The sequence below is a fragment of the Puma concolor genome, chromosome D4 (genome assembly GCF_028749965.1).
Source record: "Puma concolor isolate L17-30 chromosome D4, mPumCon1.1.hap2, whole genome shotgun sequence".
NCBI lineage: Eukaryota > Metazoa > Chordata > Mammalia > Carnivora > Felidae > Puma > Puma concolor.
In genome coordinates, this window is record NC_141679.1 from 84,272,263 (window position 1) to 84,299,952 (window position 27,690).

Below are 27,690 nucleotides of genomic sequence, written 5' to 3' on the forward strand. Positions count from 1 at the left end.
CCTCCCTCCCCACCACCCACTCTCTTTACTCTCCAGCCAGAGTAACTTTGCTTAGGTCCCCAGACACCCGTGGCTGACACCCCTCCATCCCTTTGCTCCAACTCTTGCCTCTGCCCACACTGCCCCCAACTGTTGTCTAGCCGGTGGACCTTCAAAACCTTCAAAACCCAGTATGGATGACCCCGCTGCTGTGAACACTTCCTGTCCCCCCCAGGGGCAGAATCATTCACTTCCTTATCTTACCCGGCCCCGGGACACGATGGATCACGCAGGAACGTGAGATGACTAAGAGAGCCTTCCCAAAAGACCTGATGCTCCCGAGGCAGGAAAAAGAGCACCTACTTCCCTTCTGAAGGTGCCGGGAGGGAAAAGGATGCTTTCGTTGCATAAAAGCCACTGCCAAGCTGTGTGCCCCGGCATCTTTTTCTAACGTGCACAGAGGCCTGAAGTGGACCAGGGGTGGCCGTAGGAGTAGTCAGGTTGGTCAGCACGATGGAGGTTTGAATGATGGCTCTACTCCCTCTTGGTGTGTGACCTCGGACAGGTCACCTCGCCCCCTCTGTATCTTGGTTCTTCGGCTGTGATCTGGAGCTGCCACTTGCCGAAGAGGCTTTGAGAAGCAGATGGGAAGACAAAATGGACAGAGAAAGCCGGCGAAGCCCTGGGACAAGGTCTAGAGCAGAGGAGGCATTCCTCAGGTCTCAGCTGTGCTCAGCGGGGGTGGGAGGGCAAGAGAATCAGTGAGAGGGACTGGCCCTGGGGCCACCAGATGGACAGAGAGGAAAGGGCCAGTGCTCCAAAGTCAAGAGGACCCAGGTTTGAATCTGCCCCTGCAGGTCACTGACCAAGTCCCTCTCCTGGATTCTAACCGCTACCTCACAGGGCTGTGGTAGGGGCAGGGATACGAGGGGTGGCACACAGTAGGTGCTCATTAAATGACTGCCCCCATCTGCCCAAGGTGGTTGAGGTGCCCCCATCTGCACGGCTGTAGTGGAACTGAGGCTGAAGCCCAGGAAGACCTAAGCATCTCCCAAGCCTCCTGGGTACCACAAGGTCCCAGGTATGAGGTGGGGCCAAAAGGCTCCCCAACAGTGGCTGGTGTGCCCCAACTTTGGCCCCAGATTTTGAACCAAAGGTTATCTGACTGTCACCTCCATCCCAATCAGAGCATTGCACCACCCTCGACCACCCACACCCACCTGGGAGGTTCCGCTTTGGCCCCGGAACATAAATAGACAAAGGGAGCTGGAAACTAATTGCAAAATTTATTCCAGGGCTGCAGGGGCTGGGGAGATTCTTAAGGGCACTTCTTGTTTTGGGGCTGTGGGTCTCTGGCCTTGGCAGGGGCACACATCACAGTGGGCAGGGGCAGGGACCAAGACAGGGCAGTGGAAGGCAGGGGAGCACGGATGCCCAGTCACCTCCCACTGGGCAGGCTCAGCACAAGCTGCAGTGGCAACGTGAAAGCAGGAAAAACAGTGGACGCCCAGCCCCGGACAGAGGACAGCTAAGGCCACTCCCTAGTGCCTGGCCCTGGACTGTGTCTTTCAGGACATAGGGCAGGAGGCCAGGGAGCCGAAGCCCAGCTTCAAGGGTTTGCAGCAAGGGACCCAAGGGGATGAGGCCAACAAGGGAGGGGCTTATCAGCAATGTCCCCAAGCTGGAGACCCATACGCCCTCCTCAAGTTCACCCATATTCCCATACACAGACACTCTGGAGCCCATCACCCCCGACAGGGCACTCTGCTGTTCATCTGAGGAGGGGCAAGCAACAGCTCTTCTCCAGATTGACGTGGGGGCTCAGAAACAGCGGTCTGGCACCGCCCATGGGGTACTTGGCATGCGGGTGTTTGGGGAGAAACCATGGGCTGTACTTGGTGCTAATCCCCAAATCCCAGCCTCAATCCTCAACTCTGTCCCCTGCCCTGGACATACATACCTTTCAAGGAGCATCTGGAAAGAAACAAAACCCCTAAGCCCACAAACCTCTTGACTACAGCCTTGCAGATACATACCAGCCCGGGCTGGCCAACTGTGGGTGGGGGGAGAACGTGGAGTGTGCCAAGCTTCTCCTCTGGTGGGAGAGGGGCAGAAAGACGATTGTAGTGAAACTGTTTTCAGATAGCGTGTCAGAGTTTCCCCTGCAGAAGTCAGATGGGGTAGAAGGGCTAGGGAGGAGGTCTGTGTCCTAACCCGTCCCCCCGGAGCCCTCTAGGCCCCACAGCGCCTGCCCAATTTTGCAAACTCAGTTACCCCTAGTTTACAAAACAGAGGGCTTCCTTCCTGGTCTCTGGAAGGGGGTTCTGGAGACCCTCTCTTCTCCCCCAGTTGATGCCCGCTCAACCTCTCTCTGCTTCTGTTTCCTGGAGAGGGGGAAGGGATGACTTCTGACCCAAGGGACATGGAGGCCCTCCAGGGAATCCCGAACCTCCTCCCTGGACCTGTGCTCCGGATTCCGGACAGACAGCTGGGAGCAAGGGGAGGGGGAGGGGTGGTGAGCAGCTGCCTCCTTGGGACACTCGGAGTGGCAGGCAAGTGCCGGTGGGGCGGCCCTACCTCAGCCAGGCCCTGTCCACCCTCACCCACCTTCCCAAACACAGGGCTTCAGGGAGCCCAGGGGCAGGGGCTTACGGGGTGGGGGCTCCTGGATCGGCATAATAAAATAAACCATCTGGAGGGCCCCGGGGTTGGCTGGACCCCCACCCCGGCCCCGGGCCCAGCCCCACCCAGCCCAGGCTCAAGTTTGCTTGGCTTGCAGCATCTCGATGAGCAGGTTGTTGCGGGGCATCTCATTGCCCAGGTGTTTGTGGTACAGGTATTCCTTGGCCTGCATGCTCAGTGCCCGCACCTCCACCAGGCACAGCAGCAGCTGCTGGAACTTGTCCCCGCAGTGCGGGTAGTGGCACAGGGTGTAATCGAGCAAGGCGGCATTGGCCTTCTCCTGAGCATCCTTCACCAGGCTGTGGTTGTTCAGGAACTTCACATCTGCAAAGGGAGGAGCTCTGTCACGATCACCAGCCCATCACATCATCAACGGTCACTGGCAACATGAGCGCCAACATCCCCATCAGCACCAAAGACAGGGGCGCTGCCACCGTCAACGACGCAGTCTTCCAATCGCCACGGCTGAGGAACACCGCCACCTTCATCAATCACCGATACTGACGGCCCCGGCTTTCTCCCAAACTCGGCCACTGCCACCATCATCAACCAAACTGCAGCCATTCCGGTCACTGCCATCATCGGCAGTCACCAACCCTGACCCCCGTCATTATCACAAACACGGCCACTGCCACCATCACCCACCCAACCACCATCGCCTGTCACCATCATTACTGCCACTGTCATCATCACATTGGTCATGATGAACGCCCTCATCGTCTCCAAAACCACACCAACATCACCAGCTGTATCCCTGGACGTGTTATTCGACTTCTCAATTTCCTACAGAACGGTGACAACAGCACCTAGTTCACAAGACTGTTGGGAGAATTTGGGGACTCGACAGGTGGAAAATGCTTGGAGAACAGCGTCTGGCACGTAACAAGACCAATTTGTTACCATTGCTATCTCTACTCTCACCCCACCGTGATCAACACCGTCCCCATCGCCGGGTCAAAACCTTCCTGTCACCATCATCCCCATCGTGGCCACCATCAGCACCATCACCAGACAGGCACACTGTAATTCCAAGGGTCCCATCTCCCAGCCTCCAGGCACATGTACTGGTGGCCCTATTCTAGACAGTGACAGGCACTCCTGTGACCAATCAAGAAGCTCCAGAACCCCAAGGAGATTCTCTCCTGGGGTCCCTGGGGGGACACGGATGTTCACTGCAGCAGCATTTACGGAGGTGGCCTGGATGGCTGTGTGGTGGCCACACCACAGAGAGTCCTGTGCAGTAGAAGTAATGGAGCAGACAGAAAAAATGGAAAGATCTTTAAAAGCATAGGGCTAACTGGAAAAAAAACAGAGAAGGAAGATCCAGAATGAGATCTACAAGACAGAGCCATCTACATAAATTAAAAGTGCTTGTACAGAGTGTGCACTTTATGTGAGAACGGACAAAACAAGGAATCCAGGTTAAACGTGAAGGCATGGCTGCCTGTGGGAGGGACAGGAGGGCAGTCGGCTCTGCGTGGACCAGGGATCACCTGTGCCAGGGAAAGAGGGGTGTGACCAATGCCTCCTCCGCACCCAGTGGAGGTCCAGTGAAGACACAAAAAATAAAATGTCTCTGGAGTGAGGCCGATGGGGGTTCAAATCCTGGCCCCACCATTTAGGAGCAGTGGCTTTGTGCCCTGTCCCCTCCTGGCCTGCAAGGTCTTCTTTTGCTATGAAAGGGGCGTGCCCACCTTGCAGGGGCCGGAGCTTGGGTCTGGGGGCCTGCACAGGGGCCTAGGCCCCCAGGGGCACCCAGAGAGGGTCCATTTCTTGTCACTAGAGTCCTCATCACTGCTTGGCAGGCCTCTTTCAGCTCCTGGGCAGCACCTCCAGCTGGAGACCTGCCTATTGGGTGAGGTTCAGCGGGAATCCACAGAACTGGTCCCCCATCCCCCAATCCAGCAGGGCCTTGCCTGGGATGTGGCGTCCAGTGGCTCAGAAAATGGTCATCCATCCACTTTCCCTCTGCCCCCATGACTACCAGCCCTACTGCTGCGGGGGAGTCGGGAGCCCAGCATGTGCAGCCCTTGGCCCTTCTAATCCCTCTTAACACCCACTGCGCCAGGAGGGCCTGATGCTCCTGGCAACCCTGATCCCCAGCCGCCCCCAGTGTGCCCGCTGAGGCCTATGTTGTCCAAAGTCGGATTTAGGGAAACCCGAGCTGGGCCCAGGGCGTATGGCAGGATCTGGCCCCAATCCTCCACCCTCAACTCTGGCCCCCTCATCTCTCTTCAGTAAGTGAGCCACACTCATTTTCTTCCTCGCCTGCCCAGGATCGCCATTAGCCCATAAGGTGCCTCTGTGCCAATTAGAAAGAAGTTCCCTTTTGTCCACAGAGACAGTATGGCAAGGGGCACACAAGCTGGATTTCAGCCCCTATTCACCCCCTGCCTAGGTGCCCTTGTGCAGTGAACAGCCTGTTCAACTGTACATTGCAGCCCTGCTCCTTAGCCTGGACTCCTCCAGATACACTCAAAGGTCATGGGAAGCTCCTAGGCATAAGAGGTGACTATTGGCCCCATGTCTACCCCAACCTCTTTTCATCCCATAGGGTCCTGTCTACCTTCACCTCCCACCACTCCTGAGGCTGGGCAATTCTCCTGACATTGTCTTCTGACCTGGGGGTCCAGAGAAAAGTAGGGACCAGCTCAAGGCCACACAGCAGTAAGGGAGCCCAGAGGAAACATCTGGGGGTGGAGGAGGATGGGCTAGGATGCTGCAGTGGAGTCTGCAGTGGGAGGGGACTGGGAGGACCAGAGCCTTGGCTTTACCAGGATTTACTGTTCTCCACAGCCCCGGACCAGGGACAATGAGGTGGAGTGCAGGGGGTGGGTGCAGAGCAAGGACAGCTCTCAGGGACAGCCCCCATTCCTAGCTCTCTGCAGACTGGAGACCCCCGCTGCCCCCATGTGGTGGGCTACAGGGCTGGGGGAGGGAAGCAGTCACCAGTTGAGCCCCAATGACTACAGTATAAGTGCATCCGGTTTCCCAGGCGCCCGCTGGGCACCGTGCACTGGCTCAGTGAATCCCCACAGACACCCAGGCAGGCAGGAAAGGGCATCCCCCAGGCGCAGGGACAGTGGGCTGAGCTTGGGACACCCAGGAGATGCCCGAGTCTGGATTCGAACCCAGGTCTGCTGGCTCCAAAGTCCAGTGGGTAAGCACAGGCAGGGTCAAGCTTGGACATGGGTTCCTGAGAGACTGGATGTGAAAACTTGACATTTCATCCAATCCAGGGGTCCTGTCCAAGGGCCCTCATCTCTGGGATCCTAGGTTTCCCCAGAGGGTCGACTCTGGACTCCATACTCACCTTTCTCCTCACCCTGGAGGGGACCATTGCCAAGTCATATGCCGTCTCCCACCTCCCCGCGCCTCCATCTAAAGGGACTGCTGTGAAGACCCTGCGGGATGATGGGTGTGACAGAGCCACCACCCCACCAAACACCATGCCTTTCTCCCACTGGACACGGGAGCGGGGGTCACACAAACCTGGAGACACCCCCTTAACAAGCCAGGGTTCCAATCCCAGCTCCACCACCAGCCCGGCGACCTTGGGCAAGGCCCTTCCCCTGAGCTGAGCTTCCTTGTCATCTGCAAAATGGGGCCAAACCAATCTCTGCCTCACAGGATGCCCCAGGTCCGGACCTCATCTGTATGCCAGCTCTGGGCCCTGGGATGCCGCAGGTTGGAGACGGGTACGTGGGAGAAAAGCCTGGCGTGCTCCCCTCCAACCCCAGCCTGCGGTTCCAGTGATCCCAGAGGCGGAGGCTGGGAGGGGGAAGGCGGGAGGGGGCTGGGAGATGCCCCCCCCCCCCCCCGGCCCCGCCTCAGAGAGCAGCCTGCTATAGCTCTGCGGAGCTGGGGGCCCCCCGGTTCTCAGAAAAGCCCCCTTTTCACGGTTTAATTGAATATTTGAATAATCCTTTCATTCCTGCGAGGCATAAAGAATGTTGTCCCAATCGCGGTGACTCAGGCAGGCGCCCCCGCGCACAATGGCCCCTCGAGTGGGGCTGCTATTCAGGCCGCCTTTTGTTGGCGCGGAGCAGTGGGGAAATTGCAAACGCTTGAGGGAACGCTGTTGCCGCCGCCTCAATGGAAGTCAGGAAATCGAATGTTAGGTCAATCCATTAAGCTTCGATTAAGTCCTCTGCGGAACAATGCCAGCCGGGCCCATCTTCATAAACACCGTGATCGCCAGGAGAGAGGCACTAATTTTAATTAAACCTCCTTACCTGCCTCCACGCCTGCAGGGAGACAGCTATTTAGACGCCAAATGGCACCCTTGTGCGGAGGCAGGCGGGAAGGAGGCGCTGAGTGGGCTGGAGGCGGGGTGCGGTGGGGGACAGTCGTCACAGGGGCTCGGGCTGCCCAGCCCAGGGAGCCACCGCCCCAAGGGTGACGCCCAGCACACCCGTTGGGAGGTCTACGAGCAAGTGGCCATCCTCTCTGGGCTCCAGTTCCCTTGGGGACCTATTCCTGGTGGTCTGGGGCTGGAACAGGGGAGAAATCCCCTCCCACCTTCCCGACTCTGGGCAAATCTTCCCCCTCCTCTTGCCCAAACTTGTCTCCTTCACTCCAGCCCTGGGTCTAGCCTCTTGCAGGGCTCCGGGCTGCCACCTGCCATCCCGCTCCCAGGCTGCAGTTGGAAGGACCTTGCTAAAATGCAAATGTGATCATGTTACTTCAGCTGAAAAGCCTTCCCAAGGTAAGGGTCAAGGTACTTGGCCTGGCATTGGAGGCCTCACACAGCTCCGTCCCTGCCCAACCTCCCAGCCTCCTCTCCACCCCCCTCCCTGCCCCACAGTCACACCAGACTTTCAGGATTCCCCATCCCTTTGCACAAGCTCTGGCTCCCGTCTGGAATGCCCTTGCTGCTGCTTGCTTTGTTTCACCTAGAACACTCCTACTCATACCTCAAGGCCCAGCTCAGAGGCCCCTCTTCCTCCGAAAAGCCTTCCTTGATATCTTAGGTGGGGTTGGTTCCTTTTCTTTGGCCCAAATCTGATCACACTGGACTGCTCAGTCTCCTTCTGGAACCCGGAACCTGTCAGCCAACAGCCTCTGTGGCTTACCTGGCCTCCTCTCCCACTACCTTCCCAGGAGCTCAGGCAGGCCCAGGCACCGGGACCTCCTCCCCACCACCCATCCCAGACTCAGCCTCGCTGGAGTTTGTTTCTGACTTGCTGGGCTGGGCATTTCCCCCACCCACCTCAGCCAGACCCTCATGCCTGTGACAAGGCACTGTGCCAGACACAGCACGTGATAAAGATGGAGACTGATTCATTCATTCACTTCATTCATTCCTTTGTTCATTTGCTCACTGATGGTAATGACGGTTAGAAGGAAAACAATACCCACACATTCCAAGGGGCCAGGCCACGCTCTGAGTACTTGGGGGGAATCCCCTCATCAAATCCTCATAGCAAATTAAGGATTATTACGACGGCCATCTTACAGATGGGAAAAATAGAGGCTCAGAGAGTGGGGTGACTTGCTCAAGGGCACACAGCCAGAGTCCAGATTTAGAATCCAGGTGGTCCGTCCCTAGTCCCCATCCCTAACTGCTGTTCCACCCTGCCTCGCACATGCGCCCAGGTGCACACATGCGTGCACATGCTCTCGCTCCTGAGTCCGGCCCCTCCAGCCTATGCCAGCCAAGCACTGCAGACAGTCCCCATCTCCCAGGCCTCAGCCACCTCCTCTGGAAAGCAGGATGAAGGCTGGCAAGAAGGAGGGGCCAGCACTCATGCTTCTGAACTCAGCCACTCACCTGGACCCAGGAAAAGAGGGCTGGGCTCAGCCTTGCTGTCCTTACACCCATACCAGGAGGAGTCCTGCATTAATCGCCCGGTAGAGGCCAGAGCCATGCTGGCCTAGCAGTCCCCAGCACCCAGGGCTTTGTTGGGAAGAGGGGCCGAGGCTGCAGGGGTGTGCCTCAGGCCGGAGACACGGTGCCCTCTCTGCAGGAAGGCCTGGCCAAGGAGACTGATGGCTGGCATCCCACCTTCCACCCACCCCTCCTCTGGACCTCCCCAGAGGCCTCTTGACGGTCAGGTCAAGAACTGTCACCTCACAACAGCCCCTACACCGCCGCAGATCTCTAAATCCCTCTTGCCTCCCATCTCCCATCACTCGCCAATTACAGATTCTTTATACAACATGACCCGTAAAACCCCACAAGCCTGTGAAAGTTCTTAGTCTGCACATGTGCGAAAACAAAGATACAGAAGCAAAGGCACCGACACGCACATACCTCCTGGGGTGTCCACACCCCCAACCACACGCAACCATGGCTTTGGCCTGAGCCAGTTCCCAGAGCCTGGCAGCTCACAAAGACAAGGCTTGGAAGCGGGTACCACTGTGGGGAGAAAGGAAGGGGCTTCCCCCAGCCTGGCCTGGGACCCTGAGGACCCTGCAAGGGCTCTAGGCCCCAGCTCCTCACTGGCAGCCCAAGATTCTGTCCCTATCCCACACCTTAGCCTTCCCCTACCAACCTGTGCAGCCTTACAGGTAAGCCCTCCAGCTACCCCCCTGCTGTGCTGGAGTCGGGAGACCAGCCCAGGCACCCACCCACAGGGCCACAGCCTGAGCACTGGGCTTCCCACAATCGCAATCAACGCTTCATTAATCACCACCCCCCACCCAGCTGACTCCTTCCCCTTGGCTTCCCCAACTCCCCCCACCCACTCTTGAGCAGGCCCTCCCTCACTGACTGGGGCCGATGTCATCTGCCACAAAAATGACATCTGAATCCTGCCTCCTCCCCGAATGACAAAGCATTCATGCCCCTCTGTTCTGACCTTCCATCCCATCTATACCTCTGCTGAAAGATCTATCCCTCCGGCAAGCTCCTACTCATCCTCCAAAACCCTGCTCAGATGTCCCTCTTCCAGGAAGCCTTCTAGGCAGAGCCCTTGCTCCCCACATGGGGTTCCCCATCTGTCTGTCCCCATCCTGACAGTGACAGTGCTAGCTGAAGGCTTCTCCTGGACTGGGAGCCACCAAAGAGCAAGGACATGTCTATGTTCACAGCATTGCTGGACACAGGGAAGACGCTGGAGATGGCTTGTTAGGTGAAGGAGGATGGCAGGCCAGCCTGAGGAGAGCCCAGAGGAGGGTGGAGGCTGGGCGGGTCCAGAAGGCAGTGAGAGGGAGGCACCTGACTTGGGGAGTGGGTCTGGTGAGCTGGGCTCACCCTCTGCCCCTTCTCTGCTTTATTTCCCTCCTTAGCACTGACCACAGTCTTCCAGGTGATACGTTCTACTAATCATTTCAGTGATTTCTATATCTCACTAATCACATTGTGCTTATTGTCTCTCCCCCAAGAGAAGGTCAGGTCTGTGACAATATGGATTTGGGATCTTTTCTGTTCACTCCATGTCCCCAGTGCCTTGCAGAGTGCGGATGATCAGCAAGTGTTTGTAGAATGAATGAGTGAGTGAGTGAGTGAGTGAGTGAGTAAAGCGTCTGGGCCCCAAGGAACCCAGAGCCAGAATGTGGACCCCCCCTAGAGCAGGGAATCAGGGAAACAGGGAGCCTGGGATGGCAGCCAGGGAACAGAAGCTCCTGAAATCACACAGGTATTTTCTGGAGGAGGGATGGGCACCTTTCTAGGGCAGCCAGACAGGACTTTACGAATTCTCAGAAGGAGTCCGTATCCCACACGGGCAAATCTTAGACATTGTCTTGGTCCTCTGTACTTTCACACAGAGAAACTGAGGCCCGGAGAGGAAACAACCCCCATTTTAAGAGCCAGGCGCCGGGCCAGGTCCCTTCATACCCTTGTTCACGACAGGAGGGGTCCGTGCCCCGCCAAGGCCGCCAGGGGCGCAGCCTCATGGAGGCCTCTCGACGCCTGGCCGGCCACCCGCCTGGCCCCCCGCGCCGCCCCGCGCCGGGCCTGCTCACCGAGGCTGAAGAGGATGAGGAATTTGAGGCAGACGAACTCCTGGCGGTCCAGCTGCAGCGCGTGTAACTGCAGCACCAGCTCCTGCGCCCGCAGCACCAGGCTGTGCAGCAGGGAGCCCGCCTGGGCGGCCACCGCGGTCAGCTCCACCTGGACGGACAGACGTCAGCGTCGGGAGGCGCGGGCCACAGGACGGGCCAGGGGTTCCGCGGGCCGTGGGCGGGAGGCTCTGACGAGGGACGGTGGGGGGAGGGGCGGGGCGGATGGGAGGCCCTGGGCGGGAGGGCCCATCCTTGGCGCTGGGCCGGGGGCGGGGCGGGGGGGGGGGGGGCGCAACATCTCCCCGCGCCCCCGGAGCCCTCCAAGCCCCAGTTCTCCCCACGCTGGGCCCAGCTTTCCCAGGTCTCCCCACGCTGCCGGGAGCTGAGGGCCTCGCGGCAGCAGAGCCAACACGGGGCAGGCGGGTGCAGGGGCAGAGCTGGCGGGTCCTTCGCACACAAAGAGCTGCCACCAGGCCCGTGGTACAAGCGGCTTTTGCGTTTTGGGTGATATCTGCAGCAAAGGCCACGCGGCCGGGTGTGGGGCAGGGTCGCGGGCGGGTCCGCCTGGACGCACATGGGTTCGGCCACTGACTGTTCAGGGCCCCACACACGGCCACACGTGGACACCCAAACTGGGGATGTGGTCACACCTCAGCTCACGCTCGCTCACGCACGCACACACCCGGACACACTCCCAGGGCGGTCTACCCACTTCATGAAGGGAACACGCACACACACACATATGCCCTGGTATGGTCACATCACAAGGTAACACGACAGACACGTGCCCGTGTACGAGTCTCCACTGACATGGTGACAGGCACATCTCAACAACCACACACTTACCTGTGTGGAGATTTTGTACAATAAAATACAGGCGCACACACACACACACGCACACACACACACATACGCACACGCACACTGGACATCCCCATGGCCTTCAGATGCTTCAGCCCGCACACATGCTGACATGGGCCAGTACAAACACACTCACACCTCAGATTCTCCTCAGTGCATTCACAGGTGACCTTCAGGTCACACCCTTGGGACCGGCACTCCCTGGCCCTGGATGTCCTGAGACTCTCGGGATAAGAACTGAGCACGATGACTGAGGGCCTGGGTTACAGATAGGGGATGGGGAGCAGGGCCTCAGCCTCCCCGCCCCCCACCCCTAGGGGGCCTGGCGGCCCACTCTTGCTCCTGTGGCCCCCTCAGGACTGATGCTCCCTCCACCAGCCCAGGCCCTGGCATCAGCCTCTCTTCTTTTTCTCCCTCCTTCCCTCCACTTTTCCCACACCTCCTCCCCGCAGTCGGGGGTCTTCCTCCTTGCATTGTCCCCTTCCAGGTCCCCAGCACTACACAGTGGCCTCAATGCCCTCAGCCGCTATCTGGCCCTCTCCCTGGGCTTCCTCAGAAACAGCCTTCATGAGCCCTTCTGCGCTTGAAACTCTCCAGTTGGTCCTGTTGAATCTCAGGAGTTCCCAGCTCGTACCCTAGTGCCCCTAATCCCTCGCTCTGGACAGAGGAGCAAATTCCTTTGCCCTTCCTTTGTCTATTCAGGATTTAGGGCCTGCAAGGTCTTGCCCACCCCAGCCCCCAGCAACCCCTCCAGGCTTACCTCTCACCTCACCCCGCCCACCACAGGGCTCCTGCCCCCCACCCCCATATACTGGCAGCCCCTGGTGGCTCAGCAGTTCTAAACGTCCCCCTGTACGCCTTTGCCCATGCTGTCCCCTCTGCTGTGGTGTGGGTGAGGCTGATTCCCCCACAACCTTTTACTACCTGACCAACCCCTATTTGTTCTTCTAGACCCAGTGCCACCATCACCTCCTCCCTGACCTCCCCACATCCCTGAGATGCTTCCCAGGGGCTGCCTCCTGTCAAGGCCAGGGCCAGGGCAGGTCAGAGGGAGATCGGGCATGAACTTGGGGGAAGGGCTGACGTTTCGGCAGCCCAGGGCCAGCCCTGGAGAGGCCTACGATCTCTTCCGGGCTCAGAATTCTGGAAGTGTACATGAGGGCCTGGCACAGGGCACAGTAGGGTCTGGTCACCTCCTGCCCGGTGACCAGCAGGATGCTGCCCTCCTTGCCGTGTTGGATCTGGCGGTAGATGTGGTCGAATACCAGCAGCTCGCTCCAGCAGTTCTGTAGCAGGGTCATCTGGTCGGCCACCTGGAGGGAAGAGGCATATGCCGGTGCGGGGTCCAGCCAGGGGCCTTCCCCTCACCCCTCCCTCTTCCAACTCATAATTCAGGGGCTCCCTTGGGTATGTGACCTGGGCAAGCTACTTAACCTGTCTGTGCCCTTTTTGCCTAGCTGCCTGCTTCATCAAAGTGTGGCAAGGTTCTAGCAAAACAAACCAAAACCAAGGTTCAATGGGGGTGCTTAGAGCTCACATAGGCCGGGCTTCAGGCCCCAGCTCTGCTTCTACAAGTTGCATGACCTTAAGCAAATTCTATAGCCTTCTGAGCCTCTGTTTTCTCATCTGTAAAGTGGGCACAGTATTAGAAGGTGGTTCGGCACATGTTAGGTACTCAGTAAGTATTGGTGAATGATGTTCATGAAAGTAATTTGTGAAGACGTCCTTCAAATGCGAGGGGAGATGATTAATTTCAACCTTGTGCCCATTTGGCCTGTGGTCGCATCTCTGGCAGCCTCAGTAGCTCAAAAAACAAGCCCTGAAGAGGAAACAGAGGGCTTCCCTGGGCCTTATCCACAACTTTCAGGCTTGTGAGAAGGGAGCGCCCTTCTGGCCCAAGATCTGGCCTGGAATGAGCAGGTGGCTGGCAATGGTCCATCTGAAGCAGGAACAGAAATACAAGGAGGGCAGATTCTGAACACCCAGGCTGTAGTCGGGCACCCAGCGAGAGGGCAGAGACTACCTCTGTGTGGGGTGTCCTTCCACCCTGGAGGGTCACTACATTCTAGCCTGGCAAGAAAGGACACTCGTGACAATGGCAAATGGGACTCGGAACCATTGGATGCCAGAGCCAGACGGGCCCTCGGGGATCCCCAGGCCAAAACCCATATTTTTTCAGATGAGAATCTACCACTTGGAGAAGGCGAGGGACTCTCCTGGGAGAGAGATAGAGCCAGGCCAGAGACATAGCTGGCCTTCTCAGTCCACGACCCTCTACGGTGACAAAATACTGAGCTCTCCTGGGTGTCCAGACCTGCACGGGGCACTGCACGCCACCCTCGGAAGACACAGTACAGACTCCGGTGCCCCTCAGCATCTGCAGCTCATTAGCCCACCACCAGGTACCTGGCAGGTGCTTCCCGGGTACCCTACCGGGCCCTGCCCTGTGATGAATGCAGACCGTGATAGCTATTAGTCTTTGCACTGCACCTCCACGAAGCTAGGGTGGTATAGCTGTTATCCCCAATCTATGGAGAAAGGACACCCAGAGAGGTCAAGCAACTCACCCAAGGTCACACTGCTCTGTCTGGCTCTAGATCTGTGCCCTAAACCACAAGGTATGGAAGAAGACTCACCCTGGCCACCCAGGAGTTCATGGCACTCTTGTTACCTCCCCTGTAAAGCTCTCCCCAACCCTGTCCTCTGGATGTCACAACATTTTTTTTTTTTAATTTTTTTTTCAACATTTTTTATTTATTTTTGGGACAGAGAGAGACAGAGCATGAACGGGGGAGGGGCAGAGAGAGAGGGAGACACAGAATCGGAAGGAGGCTCCAGGCTCTGAGCCATCAGCCCAGAGCCTGACGCGGGGCTCGAACTCACGGACTGCGAGATCGTGACCTGGCTGAAGTCGGACGCTTAACCGACTGCGCCACCCAGGCGCCCCGAGGATGCCACAACATTTGATGGCACCAATTCATACCTCTGTCTTCCCCAATACCTGTGGGGTCTGGGAAGGCATGGCAGGTGTCCAGCTCATCTCTGGGCTCCCGGAGGACGGGTCGGTGAGCAGTTGATGCACAGATATGTGCTCCCAAGACAGGTACAGAGAGCACAGAGAAACAGCCCCCAACTTGGGGACCAGAGAGACCCAGGCCACCCCTGGCCTGAGGAGAACTGGCAATGCCTAATGAATAACTCTCTCTTCTGAGGGGTAGAAGCCTCCTTCTGCGACCCTCTGTCCCCGCCCCCTCCTGGGGGCAGCCTGGGGCCTGTCCTCAGGCCGAGGGCAAGAACAAGTGCAGGAAGAGTGGGGGAGCAGCTGGACACACAATCAGGCTCCCTTCGGCCTCACCTGCCTGACCCCACGTGCTAAGAACGAGAGGGAGGGCCTATCTCTGTCCTGCCCTGAGTCACCAGCCCCCCACCTTCCCTTGCTCACTTCATCTCTGTGTCAAGAACCCACACACCTGTCCCTTCCTCCCCTGGCAGGAAGTGCTTTCTAGACCCCCAGTACCATCAGAGCGAGGAGCCCAGCAGGGGGCCCCAGATCTCAGCCACCCCTGGCCCTGAACTGGAGGGGCCAGAAGAGATTGAGACTCAGGCAGGGCTGAATCACAGAGACATCTCTCCTATCTCTCCTCAAGAAATGGCCAATCCCTGGAGAACCACTGGCAGGAGTGGTTCCCCACTAGTTTTAAAGGAGGGAGGCAAGCCTCGGTGAGCACCTGTGGCCAGGCCCATTCCCAGCACACCCTGGACTCCTCACCTCTGTCCTATCACCATTCTGTCATGTTATAGATAAGGAGACAGTGGCTTGCCTAAAGGAACCACAGGGATCTGGGCTCTGTTCAGATGCTCCTGACTGGGCTGGTCTTCTGGAGGTCCCCAGGAGGTCCTAAGGCCCAAGCAGAAGGTACCTGCCAGGGGGTCAACTGGCCTACCTTGGACAACCCAGTTGGAAGCAGAGTGGGAGGGAGGGCATGCAGGGCTGGGCTTGGCTCCCCCTCCCCATTGGGGCCCCTTTGCCTGGCTTGAAGGAACAGGGAGGGGGTGGGGAGGTGGGAAAGTGAGAGATAAGGGGGAGAATTAGGAGATAAGCAGGCTGAGCTTCGGGCACAAAGCAAGAGGGTCACAGTGACCCAGCTGGCCAAGCCCTGGGAGCAGACTCTGTACCCAGACCTCAGACCCCGGGGAGTGGGGGCAGCCCTGCCTACAGGCTGACGGGTGGGGGGGTGGGGTGGGGGGAGAGGCACAGGGCAGAGAGATGCAATATGGTGGCTAAGCTTTGGTGCCCTGTGCCCTCTGTTTGATTCCCAACTGAGCCACATATCCAACTCTGCCCTGATTTTCTGTTCTGAGAAATTGGAAAAATAAAATCCTCCCTCTTTTGGTTAGAGAAAACATATGAGCACAGGGGCATCAGTGGTGAAGGGCTCTGCGGACCCATGGTTGGCACTCCTGTGGATGCTGCCCCAGCCTGGGTTCCCATCTACCCCCAGCCAAATGGACTTTTCACTTGCTCTTCCTCTAGATGGACAGATGGACACATAAAGACACGAAACTCCAAATCGCTGCCCACACAGATGCACACACACACACACACACACACACACACACACACACACACACACTTCTCTTTATTTAAAAGAAAATCAGAAAGCTGTAGCTGCCAGCCCCTCTCCACAGGACAGCAGGTGGCTAAGAGGCTCACTTAACCAAAGAGGGTGGTTTCACCTTCCTTAGCTTTCTCCCTAAGCAAAGGTTCCTCCTCTGCCCTCAGACCTCCTTGCCACCCTGGGAACAAGGACATTTGCATCCCGGCCCTGGGGTCCCTCACTGGCCTGGTCTGTCTGCTCAGCCTACCAGCCACCCACCCCTCCTGCCGGTCTGCCATAAATCTTCCTGGAGCCTTGACACTTTGCAGCCTGCCCTGGAGAAGGGGTATTTATGGGTGCTGAGCTGACCTCCCTCCCAGCAGGCCCCCCTCTGGAGCCCCCTGGGGTCTGATCAGTCTGGCAGCCGAAGGCCAGTGGGCTCTGTAATTCTCTGGTGGCTGACATGCCACGGGCCAGCCATGGCGTTCTCTCAGCCGAGTGGTCGGCAGGCCATCGTTTGTCAGCCCGGGACTGACAGAGTTACTGCTGTTTAAACGAAACCATATATCAGAGCAGTTAAATCTGTTGCCAATCGGGGGCCTCCGAGCTGGATGTTGAGGGGTGAAGTGATGTCAAGATGGGTCATTAGGCACTCTTGGCCCTCCCCTCCCCCTCCCTGATTCCTATCTTGCAGCCTCCCAGCCTGTCTTTCCCGGGAACTGTCCAGAGAGGCTGAGTGCCCGGACCTACACCCTGCCCTCCACCAGGCAGCGGGTACGGGTGTTTCTGCTACCCTGCATCATACAAAGGTGCTTCATAAGCCCAGAGCAAGGCAGACCCCGTCTGCTCCCAGAGGAACACTAGTGCTCAGAGGAGCTTGGGTGCAGTCTATCCCTTCTCATGCCTCCTGGCCGGGCCTGTGCGCCTCCTGAAAGTATAGATTACACGGGGCAGCAGCCGAGGGGACAGACGGGAGCTCCTATTCCTGCTAACCCGTGTGCCGTACCCTGTGGGAAATCTTTACCTGTCCTGGTTCACTGAATCCTTACAACCATCACCCCATGCGGAAGATGATATTTCAACTCCCCTTATTTTATAGATAAGGAAACCGAGGCCCAGAGTAGTAGTCACCTGCCCAAAGTCACACCTGTGGTAAGTGGCAGGGCTGACAGAGCTGGAACTTGAACACAGGCTTCTCTGATTCTGGTCTTTGTTACTAACTTCGGTGCCACTGTCAGATCTAACACCCCACAATTGTGTGAGGTGGAAAAATAGAGACCGAGGGACATCTAAGTTGGGAAAGAGGAGGGATGAGGAGAACTCCAAGAGGGCATCAGCGCCCACAGCATCCCTACAGCTCAGCAAAGACCCCAGGCCTTCCCCTGGGCAGCGAGATGATATCAGCACCATAGAGGGGTGAGTGGCCTCTAGGGAGAGCTCCGGCTCTGTGGTAGGAGCCCTCTCTGACCCAGGATGTGGGGCCCCACCAGCTCTGGCAGGCTGTCTGTCACCTACTGCCAGAGGACCCACTTCTGGTCCAAGCTCTGCTTCTGACCCTGCCAACCTCTCTGGACACAGAGGGCCACCTGAAATCCCCTACCACATGACGCCTTTTCACATTCCTAGGCCTTACTCTATGCTATTCCCCCTTCCTGGAATGTCCTCAACCTTCTCGGACTGCTTCCTGGAAAGGCAGAGATCAAAGAAACCTCTGATTTCCTTAGACAGAGTCAGTTTTCCCTCCTCCTGGGCCCCACCGTCCCCTCTGCATCGTTCTCAGAGCCCTCGGCAGCCTGTGTGGGCATCAGCTGTGTGTGTGTGTCTGTCTCTTCCAATAGCCTGGAGGCCTCCTGGGTCCGGTTCATTTCAATGTCCCCTGTGCCCAGCCCAAGTGCCCCACTCTCAGAGCTAGAGAGTCTGTTTCCTAAGATGTATGCTGCCTGGAGGTAGGGAGATGGTCACCCAAAAGGGAGTCCAGGGTCACTCAGCACCACTCCCACTTTTCTGCTTCCCCACCTCTGGCTTTGCAAACAGACACCAGCCAGGGCTCACTGGACCAGTAGGAAAGAAGTTCCACATGGCTGATGAGAGGCCCTTTCATGGGCTGGGCTGGTACTTATTTGCAAGGCTCCTTTACAGAGGATGGTGACCATGCTTCATATTCCTGGGCACGATTCAGAGATTCTGGGAAGGGGAAGCAGGAAAGTTTGGACCACAGAGAAGCCAGAAGCAGGAAAAAACACTCAGCAAAGCTGGGACAAAAGCCCTTCCCATCCTGTGTGAAAAACCCCAAGAGACTAGGAAGGCGGCCAGAGGAAGTGCCCTGCCCCTGGATCCAGAGTTCTGGAAAGCCAGGAATGCTCCGCTCCTCCTCCCCTCTGCACAGGGGCCTCATGGGAAGTCTGGAGGAGAAGCTGGCAACCAACCCAAGGGTCCTGGGATCCTCATCCCCAACCAGGGCCTCCAGCCATAAGTGAGAGGCAGATGGGATTGTTCAAGGCCCTGCCTCTTGTCCCATCCATGCGGTTGGCCTAGATAGGGGGTAAGGGTGAGAAGTCCCACCCCGTGGCAGATACATGACACATCCCCAGACCCTCCATAGTGGAAGCAGGAATCATCACCACCAACTCTTGACTCCTGGAGTAACCCAGGCCCCCAGTCCCATGACACCTCAAGGGCTGACAGTGCCCACCTCCTATCTTATCCCGCCCTGTGCCCAGCCCAGGCAGGCAGTGCCCCCGGCCCATCCGGCCACATGCCCCTGGAGGAAGCCCAGGCGTCAGCACTGACAATGCTGCTCAAGGCTGCAGTGGCCCCAGCAGGGAGGGCAACAGGCCCTGCTGTTTACACCCCTCCCCGGAACAGCCAGTGGGGCTGGCCTGGGAAAGGCAAACACCGATAGGCCTGGACTAAAGACTGTCTGTCCCCAGGCCAACGAGGGCTGGGCCTTGGCTGGGCTCGAGGGACCTCTGATATTGGCACCCTGATCGCAGGGAGCCAGGGCACTAGAGGGGTAGCTCCCGGGCCTTGGGCCCATCAGAGCACCAGGCAGGATGACTGGGAAGTTCTCCCCTTGCTGGCCTCGGTCTCTCCTGCTGCTTTCTTGCTTACTTTAGCTGCAGGTACTCCAAACCAGGGGAAGGAAAGCCTTTCAGAAAAGGAAGGTGGTCTCCTCTGGGAAGATCGGTGACAGGCCCTGCAATCCGCACCCCCCAGCTCCCCCTGCACACACAGACACCCACTCGTGGGACCAACCATCATGCACAAGAGATGCAGGGACAGCAAGACCTTTCACCTTAGCTGGGAAGAAGAACATCCACAAGCACCCCAAACTCTGAGATACAAAGACCCCCATCTATGACATTTGAGGCTGATAGGGATTGGTGGCCTCTCCAAATGGGAGGCCAGGATCAGTTGTCTCCTCTTCCAGACACCGGGCTGGGACAGCCACAGACAGCTTCCAAAGGATTCAGCTAGTCTTTTGGGGGAGCTCAGGGTCTCAAAGAAAGAGAGATAAATGCCTACAGAGACCCGACCAGATGAGAAACAGAGACTGAAGGGGCTGGAGAAATAGACATACAGAGAGATAGCACACCAGGGAGTGAAAGACAACAGAAAGAGACAGAGGCAGAGACAAAAGAAGCAGAGTCTTGAGATAGAGACTCAAGAAACAGAGAAGGAGAAGGAAAGAAGGTGGGAGGGATGAAGGAGAGGGGGATAGGGGTAAGAAACACTCCTCAGTGTCCCCAGTGTGGCTTCCCTGTGCCCAGACACTGCCCAAAGCCAGTGGGCAGAACAGCTCCATCCAAGGGGTAACTGAAACTGAGACTAGGGCAGCCAAGAGGACACCCCAGTGGCGAGCCAGGCAGGAGGAGGGACTCACCTCCAGCTCCTTGAAGACCATGCACCTGCGTGCCCAGTCCACGATGGAGATGAAGGTCTGGTCAGCCATCCTGCACAGGAGGCTGAAGGCCGCAGGCTGGTCAGGGCGGCCCTTGGCCGGCTCCTGCAGGCAGCCCACAATGCGTGCCCGAACCTGGTCCTCGTCCGGCTCCAGCTGTAGCAGCTGCAGGATGAGCTCAGGCACACCAGGCCCTCCGGAGAAGGGCTCTGGGTAGCCGTAGGGTGGCCCAGGCTGTGGGGGACTGGCATAGGGTTCTGGGTACTCAGACTTGATAGCACGGCCAGGGAAGGTGGGATAGAGGTAGCCAGCCAGTGGCCCGTGGGCACTGGGCACGGCCATGGGCAGTGCTGGGGCCCCAAAGTCGCCCAGTGGCCCAGCAGGTGGACCAGAGGCCAGGCCCTTGGGCTCAGGTGCATGCAGGCCAGGGGGCAGCATGTAGTCCGGTGGGGGAGGGGGTGGGGGGGGCACCCCCATTGGAGGGCCTGTCTCCAGCTTGAAGCCATTGGCTCGAATCTGTGCCTTCTTCTGCTGCTTCAGGGCTCGGTCCCGTTTGTACATGGGCCCAAACTTGTTCCGGCCACCCCGCATGCGGTCAGCACGCACAGCTGTGGGCAGAAGCAGAGGGTCAGACTCACGCCCTCCAAGCCTCCTGCCATAATGCCACACTCACAGATCTTTCCCAAACAGACCTGTGTCACTTCCCTGCTCAATAGCTTTCCATGGCTCCCACTGCCCACAGGTGAAATCAATCTCCCTTAGCACAGCATTCAAGGCCCTGTTTACCATTCCTGGGTCATCCCTTACAAGACCCCATGTTCTCTCCACTCCTCCTCATGTCTCTGCTCCTCTGCTTGGCACAGCTCCTTCTTCCTCCACCTTGCCTTTGATATTCCTTCTGCCTCAAACCCTTTCCTTCTCTCATGCCTGCCAAACACCCAGCCCCCAGGGCCACAACCTCCAGAAGTGTTCCTAGATTCATCCAGGCAGAATTCACTATCCTTGGCCCAGATGTCCTGCCTCTTGCCCACCCGCATCCTTCTGAGTGGTATCGGACCACGTGACTCAAACGGAGAGTTGCTGGCGACTCAAGGGTGGGTTCAGGGGCCTAGCACAAGGCTGAGCCGAGAGATGGGAGGTAACAGGAAGGAGACCCTAGTCAGCTTTATTCACAGCATCCAGTCCAGTCTCCAGGATCCAGCTGCTCCTGGACTCTGACTGCCTGTCTCTGGCAAACCCCTACTGCAAAATGACTCTGGCTTCCCCCACTGCCTTCAAGTATGAAGCTGAGTTTAGGGCTGGCCAGGGCTCTGTGCTGGGAGAAGGGACCTCCCCGGCTGACCAGATGTCCCTCCGTCTGGCCAAGAATGTGTCACCAGCCAGCCCCAACAGGTGCATCTCTGCAGCTGCAGTGTGGCCCCAGCCCCTGCTCAGACAGGACCCCACCCTGGGCCCTGGGAGAAGGGAGACAGTAGGAGGCAGAGGGCGGTGCTCAGCAAGGGAGGTGTCTTGGGGGTCCGCTCAGCCAATCTTCCTGCCACGGGGGTGCACAGCCCAGCTCTGCTCCCTCAGGCTCCGTCAGGGTGGCTTTGCTACTTGTAGCAATGAGCTCTCCTGACCAGTGAGGACCTGGAGCTGGGGACGTCGGGACATCCCCCTCACATCTAGGAGTCCTTCCTCTAGGTGGCAGGACGTGTGGTCAGCGGCTCTCAGGGCCACTAGGGGCTTCCATGTTGTTTAAAAACTTTAGCCAACAGCTGTCTGCTCGGCGCACAGCCCGGCTGGGGCCAGCAGGGTGGAAGCCTACGAGTGTCCACCCTCAGAAAGTTTGAGTTCTTCCTGCCGAAACGTTTTTCCTCTCCTCTGGACTGAGAGCCGGGAGGAAGGGGTTGGGAAGGGAAGGATGGGCCTGGGTCCTGTGGGACCAATTGTTCCCCTTTCCCTCAACCTCTCAGGGCCCACCCAAGAACATGGTGGAAGGACTCTCATCCACCGAGTGAATGGCCTGAGTGAACCTTTTGGGTGGGCTGGCTGCGTGAAGCCTGATGATGGACAGATAGTAACCTAAGTGATGACGATGATAATAATAATAGTAATAACAATAACAACAACAACAACAACAACAATAACAATAACAACAATAATAGCATTTACTACGTGCTGGCTTTTCCGTACCATTCCCTCACACTGACTCTAGGAGGAAGACACTACTATCAGCTCTAGTTTTCAGATGGGGTATCTGCAGCTCAGAGAGTTAAGGAACTTGCCCAGTGTCACTCAGCCTGTGAGTGGAGGCACTGGGACTTGAACTCTGGTAAAGGTGTTGGTCACCTTGGCTCTCGCTGCTGTTGGGGGCTCAGTGGGGGTGTTGTAGGTCTCCTTGCAGAAGAGGAGCTCTGCGGGGCTCTGCCCTGTGCTGCCCCGGCTCTCAGAGGCTGCAGAGAGGGCCTGAGCCTCTCTATATCTCCTCGCCAGACAGAGCCGGCCACTTCTCACCCCTCCCCGGCAGAGATCGGGCTCTAGCGTCACAGTGAGGGGCCACCGGCCGGCTCCGGAAACTTTAAGAAGGCCACTCGTGCCCTCCTCTCACCGCTCCTACCACCCGCACCCACAGACAGCGAGGTCAGCGGTCGGAGGCCCGCAGCGCGGCGCGCGCACCTTCCAGGCGCATCCCCACCGTCAGGCACTTCTGGAAGCGGCAGAAGGGACAGCGCTTGCGCTGCGTCTTGTCGATCTTGCAGCTCTGGCTCTCGGTGCACGTGTAGTGCTTGTTGTTCTGCACCGTGCGCTTGAAGAAGCCCTTGGGGAGAGCGGAGTCAGCGCGGGAGGCGGGCAGGCCGCGCGTCCCCTCCCGGGGGCCCGGTTCCTTCTGTACCGCCCGGCAGGGCCTGCCACCCCCCGCGTCCCACCGGCTCGCCCGCCGTCCGCGCGCCTAGCTAGCCCTGCCGGCCCGCAGCCCGCCGCCTGCTCACCTTGCAGCTCTCGCATGTGAGCAGCCCGTAGTGGTAGCCGGACACCTTGTCCCCACACACGGGGCACAGCTCATCCAGGTCCTCGTCGTACGAATAGTCCATGCCCGCGGCGTCCGCCTGCGGAGGAAGGAGGGGGTCACCGCGGGCGGGACGCGATCCGCAGCGCGGCAGACCTGGGGGCCGGGGGCCCGGCGCCCCCACGGCGCTGTCCCCCATTAGCGCGCGGGGGTCAAGGCCGCTCGTGGCAGGCCACCCATCGGAGCGCCCTGAGCAGCCCGCAGTGGGATGTGGCCGGGGCGGCCCCTGCTCGGCCTTTACCGACCCTGTCCCAGCGTTCCTGCCCCGCGTCCCTCCCCCCCCTCCGCCCCCCGCCCAGACCAGGGGCCCTCCCGGCGTGGTCTGCGTGGCGCCCGATCGGGGACCCTCGGATTCGGTGCGCTTGGATCCGGATTCGTTCGTCTGAGGACAAAACCCCGATTCTGAGAAAACGAGATGGGCTCGGCCGCGAGGGAGACACCAATGAACCCCGCCAGAGTGGGGCCGGAGTGTCCTGGGGAATCGGACAGGGACGAAGGAGGCAGAGACAGAGTCCGAGGGAGACAGAGAGATGGGCAGAGCGAAAGCGAGAGATACCGACCGACGCTGCCTAACGGAGCGAGCACCCTGGGGCGACAGAGACAACGAAAACCCGAGATTGACAGACACACTGATGCCGAGCGGAGAAAACCAGGGGGAGACGAGACAGACAGAGAGATAGGGAGCTAGAGAGAGAACGAAAGAGAGAGAGAGAGAGAGAGAGAGAGAGAGAGAGAGAGAGATCAAAGACACCGAGAGACAGAGGCCCAAGAGAAAACCTGGGAAAGGCAGATGCAGAGCCAGAGACACAGCGGTAGACGAGAGACAGCCCGAGACACCGAGAGGCAAGAGAAACCGGGAGAGAAGAAGGCAGAAAGGGGCGACAGAGACACCGAGAGAAAACCTGGAGAGACGGAGGCGCCCAGCAAGGGGGCCGGGGACGGGAAGACGCGCGGAACGCGGCCGGAGCCGGGAGCCCGAGCTCCGAGGCGTGGCCCCGCAGGGTCGGACCCCGCCAGGGGTTCGCGCCGGGAGAGGCGGAGAACGACGGCGCCGGGACTGAGAGCCCCAAAGCGCCGAGCCGCCGGGGGCCCCCGGGCCGGGAGGGAGACAAAGCCCGCGGCAGCGACGGCAACGGGAGGCGCAGTCCGTGCCGCCGAGGCCGAGACGTCGGGCGGAGGGAGGGCGCGGCCGAGACGCCGGGCGTGGAGTCGCAGGCCGGGCGCGAGACCTCGGGCGGAGACCTCCCGGGCTCCGGGGGGACCGAGCCCAAGGCGGGGGAGCGACCTCGGGCGGAGAGTCGAAGTCCCAAGGAGGGAAGTGCGCGGAGCCGGGGCCCAGGAAGCGAGAAGGGGCGCGACGGCGGCCGCGGCCGGCCCGGCGCCCACCTGGCGGCTCCTGCGAGCAGCAGCGCCCCGCGTCCCGCCCGCGCGGAGCCCCGCACCTCCTGGCCGCGCCGCCGCCGGCGATGAGCCGCACCCGGGCGCAGCGCCGCCTGCCCGCGATGACGGCCGATCGGGCCGGGGGCGGGGAGGCGGGGGCGCGGGGCCTCGGCGCCCCCCCCCCCACCACCACCCTGCCTCCCCGCCCCCCGCCGCCTCCCGGGCCGCACCTGGGACCCGGGCCCCTCCGCCGCCAATGCGCGCTGCGCGAACCCGCCTCGCAGGGGCCAGGGGCCGGCTCCTCTATATCAGCGCGTGCGGTATCCGGGGGCGGAGGCCCGGCCCGCGCCCTCCCCCGCCACCTAGCCTGGCTAGCGCCTTTACCCTCACCCTCTCGGCCCCCCATTCCCAGCCCGGGCGCCTCGGAATCCGGGGAGGTGCTGAGCGCCGGGGAGCCTCGAGCCACCCAGGAGGCGAGCCTCTGTTTGCGAATCCAGCTTAGTCGTGACAAGGACCACGCTGGGGGCGCTGGTCGTTTTGCAGCATGGAAGTGGGTAAGGGCGAACGTGGGGTCCGTGGCCAAGGCACGGGTTCAAGGCTAGAAACCCGGTCTCGCCCTGGCCATGCCGTATTTCCTCACTGGAGACTTAGGCAAATCTACACACACACACACACACACACACACACACACACACACACACACTGGTCCTCAGTTTCCTTATCTGCGAAGTGGTAATGACGACTGGACTTCCGTAAGAGTGGGCATGCGGATGAACCGAAGTGGTGTTGGCAAAACGCATGCCTTAGCACTGCGGCAGCGTTTAGTAGTATCCAGCTGGGAGACCTGCGGCACGCCCTCTCTCCTCCGTGGGCCTCAGTTTGCTCTGCCAGAAATGGGAATCTTCCGAGGTCTGTCGAGGACCCAAAGCCACCGGGGCGCGGGAGCTAGGAGAATAGAGGAACCCCTCCCCCATCCCATTCTGAGCCTTTTACCTGGGCTGGGGGAGGAGGTAAGGGAGTGCCCAGCATCCCCGGGGACAAAGGGGTCCCTGGGCTGCACCAGGCTGAGCACTTGCTCTGGGTGGGGAAAGTCTACCCCATTACTCATTTACCAGAGAAAGGCACCACCTCACATGTTGCCCCTGCCCCTTTGCGGAGAAAAGTGTTGATATCAGCAAGGCCAAAATGCCGGGTCTTCAAGGGGTGGGGGTGGGGGGGGCGGTGCGGGAAACCACAATTATGTACCCACAGGGATGCAACCGATCTGAAGGCTCTGGCCCTTGGCCTCGACTGACTTTGTCTGGGACCCTGACCTGAGCCGCCCCCACCACCTGGCTTGGGTTGGAGTTGGCACCTTGGTCCCACCGGCTAGAGACTCCGCGCAGACCATTCCTCAGTCTTTCACCCCGTGGAATTAAGGACGGAATGGGTAGCCAGCCCACTTGCTGTGCAAACTTGGCCAGGTTCCTTTGCTTCTCTGAGCCTCAGTTTCTCCTCATGTAAAATGGAAACGTTTGGCCCTACAGAAGGGGTTCTGTGGTTTCTGTGAGATGCCATGGATGAATCTTGCTGAGGAAGGAGAGCCGCTGGGGTTTAGCTGCAGAATCCCCACATCTGACCCCTGAGAAACACTAGCGGCTGCCGGAGCTGGAGGCGCTCTGAGCTCCATCAGGGAGGGACCCTCAGAAAGAGGAAAACAGGAGTGGGCAGTGGAGGGTATGGAGGGGAAAGGCTAGGGTCTCCTGGACATTGTTGAAGAAGACCCAGGCAGTGTAAGCACAAGTCTGGGCTGGGGGACCCAGTGGTCTGGGGAGCTGGGCTCAGAGGCGGTTCTCCTCCTCTCCCTTCACCTAACCCCCCCTCCCCAGAGGTCACACTATCATAGGTTGGGAGCCCTGAGGTTGAACGAGGCAACACTGCACCCACCCCTCACGGCCCCAGGTGCCAGCTCAACATGTGGGGACTCACAGCCCCTCACCCACCTACCCAGGGAAGCACACATTGATCTGGACGGGCCACAGAACAGGGACTGACAGACAGAAGTGCGTTGGAGACAGACACGCAAACCCAGAAAGACACGCAAATACGCAGGCAGGGAGACGCAGAGACCCAGAGACAGGCCCAGGGAACATGGACACGTTCGCAGACTGCTAGGCTTGGGCCAACACAGCGCTGTGAACGCTCGGCCACCAGTAGACAGCGGGACACCGCAGACGCCCATAGGGCCTGTCCCCACAGGCCTACTAGCTCCTCCCATTAGCTGCCCGGGGAAGAAGAGGGGGTGGCATGATGGGAGGGCAGGTTTGGGGCGATCTCTGGCCCTTTCCCTACCCAGAGCTGCGGGCACCAGTCACTCAGCAGAGCAGGCAGTGGCCGGCCCAGGCCGCAGGGAGGCACTGAGGAGGGAGGCTGGCCATTAGAGGCCTGGGCCCAGGCCCTCACTTACGGAGCGGAAGGCGAGCTCTCAGGCCGGATGAGGGTGGACAGCGGGCACCAGGGGTCCGAGGGAAGACTCCGGCAGCCCAGGTGGGGCAGCGGTGACCGTGGGCACACAGGAACTCCTTCACGCCACGGCGGGCGGCAGGCGGACAGTAGGCTGGCCCTGTCCGTCCGTCCTCCTCCTCCCCGCCCTGGGCGGGGGGGCACCGGAGGCCCAATTGGTCTCTGCCCCCACGTGACTCTGCAGGCCTCTCTCCTTCTTTGTTGGTGTTTCTCTTCATTTAGGTCTATTTTTTTTTCTTCTCCTAAAAGAAAAAAAAAAAAAATACCCCTATCTATCTGGGGGCCGTGGTGGGGGTGGAGGCCAAGGCACTCTGGAGGCCTTGGCCAGCTGGCTGTTCCAGGCCGCTGTGGGAGCCCAGAGGCAGGGACCCCATGTAGGCGGGTAGGCAGCCCCGCTTGTTAGCGACTGGGTGGGAGTGGGGCCTGATTTATGGGCGGCTCCCCCACCAGGCCTGCAGCCTGGCCTCTCTCCCCTTGAATGGCTACCTCCCTGGGGCCTGGCCCGGCAGGGTCCGGCCTGGCCCAGACATGGGAGTGGAGTCAGGTCATCCTGGAGTGGAGACAGGGGCATGGATGACTTGACCAGGTGGCCCTGCTGCTTTGGCTTGATCTTTTTACTCTTCCGGAAGGTGAAGAGAGGAAGAGGGGAATGGAAGGCAATCAGGTGAGCTGACTAAACACCTCCCGGGTGCGTTCCATGTTGGCTTTCCTGAATGTCACCATCTGCTGGGGGCTGCTAGCTGGGGAAGCTGAGGCTGGACTGTATTAGTGTATTCAGGGCCAGGTGG

The 27,690-nt window shown here is 59.3% G+C and overlaps 1 protein-coding gene across 2 annotated transcripts; it reads right to left on the reverse strand.

Moving 5' to 3' along the window:
- Positions 1–1,246: 1,246 nt before the first annotated feature.
- On the reverse strand, positions 1,247–27,122 carry NR5A1 (nuclear receptor subfamily 5 group A member 1). 2 transcript variants are annotated; one of them, XM_086683997.1, is made up of 7 exons: positions 26,847–27,122; positions 22,944–23,060; positions 22,630–22,771; positions 19,954–20,579; positions 12,666–12,785; positions 10,573–10,720; positions 1,247–2,985 (listed from the first exon to the last, which is right to left on the reverse strand). In XM_086683997.1, exons 2-7 carry the CDS (start codon positions 23,043–23,045, stop codon positions 2,738–2,740), a joined length of 1,386 nt encoding a protein of 461 aa, XP_086540123.1. In that variant the 5' UTR covers positions 23,046–23,060; positions 26,847–27,122; the 3' UTR covers positions 1,247–2,737. The 2 variants fall into 2 exon arrangements, with proteins under 2 accessions (XP_086540123.1, XP_086540124.1); XM_086683998.1 differs by lacking the exon at positions 26,847–27,122 and adding an exon at positions 24,631–24,759.
- Between the last annotated feature and the right edge of the window lie 568 nt (positions 27,123–27,690).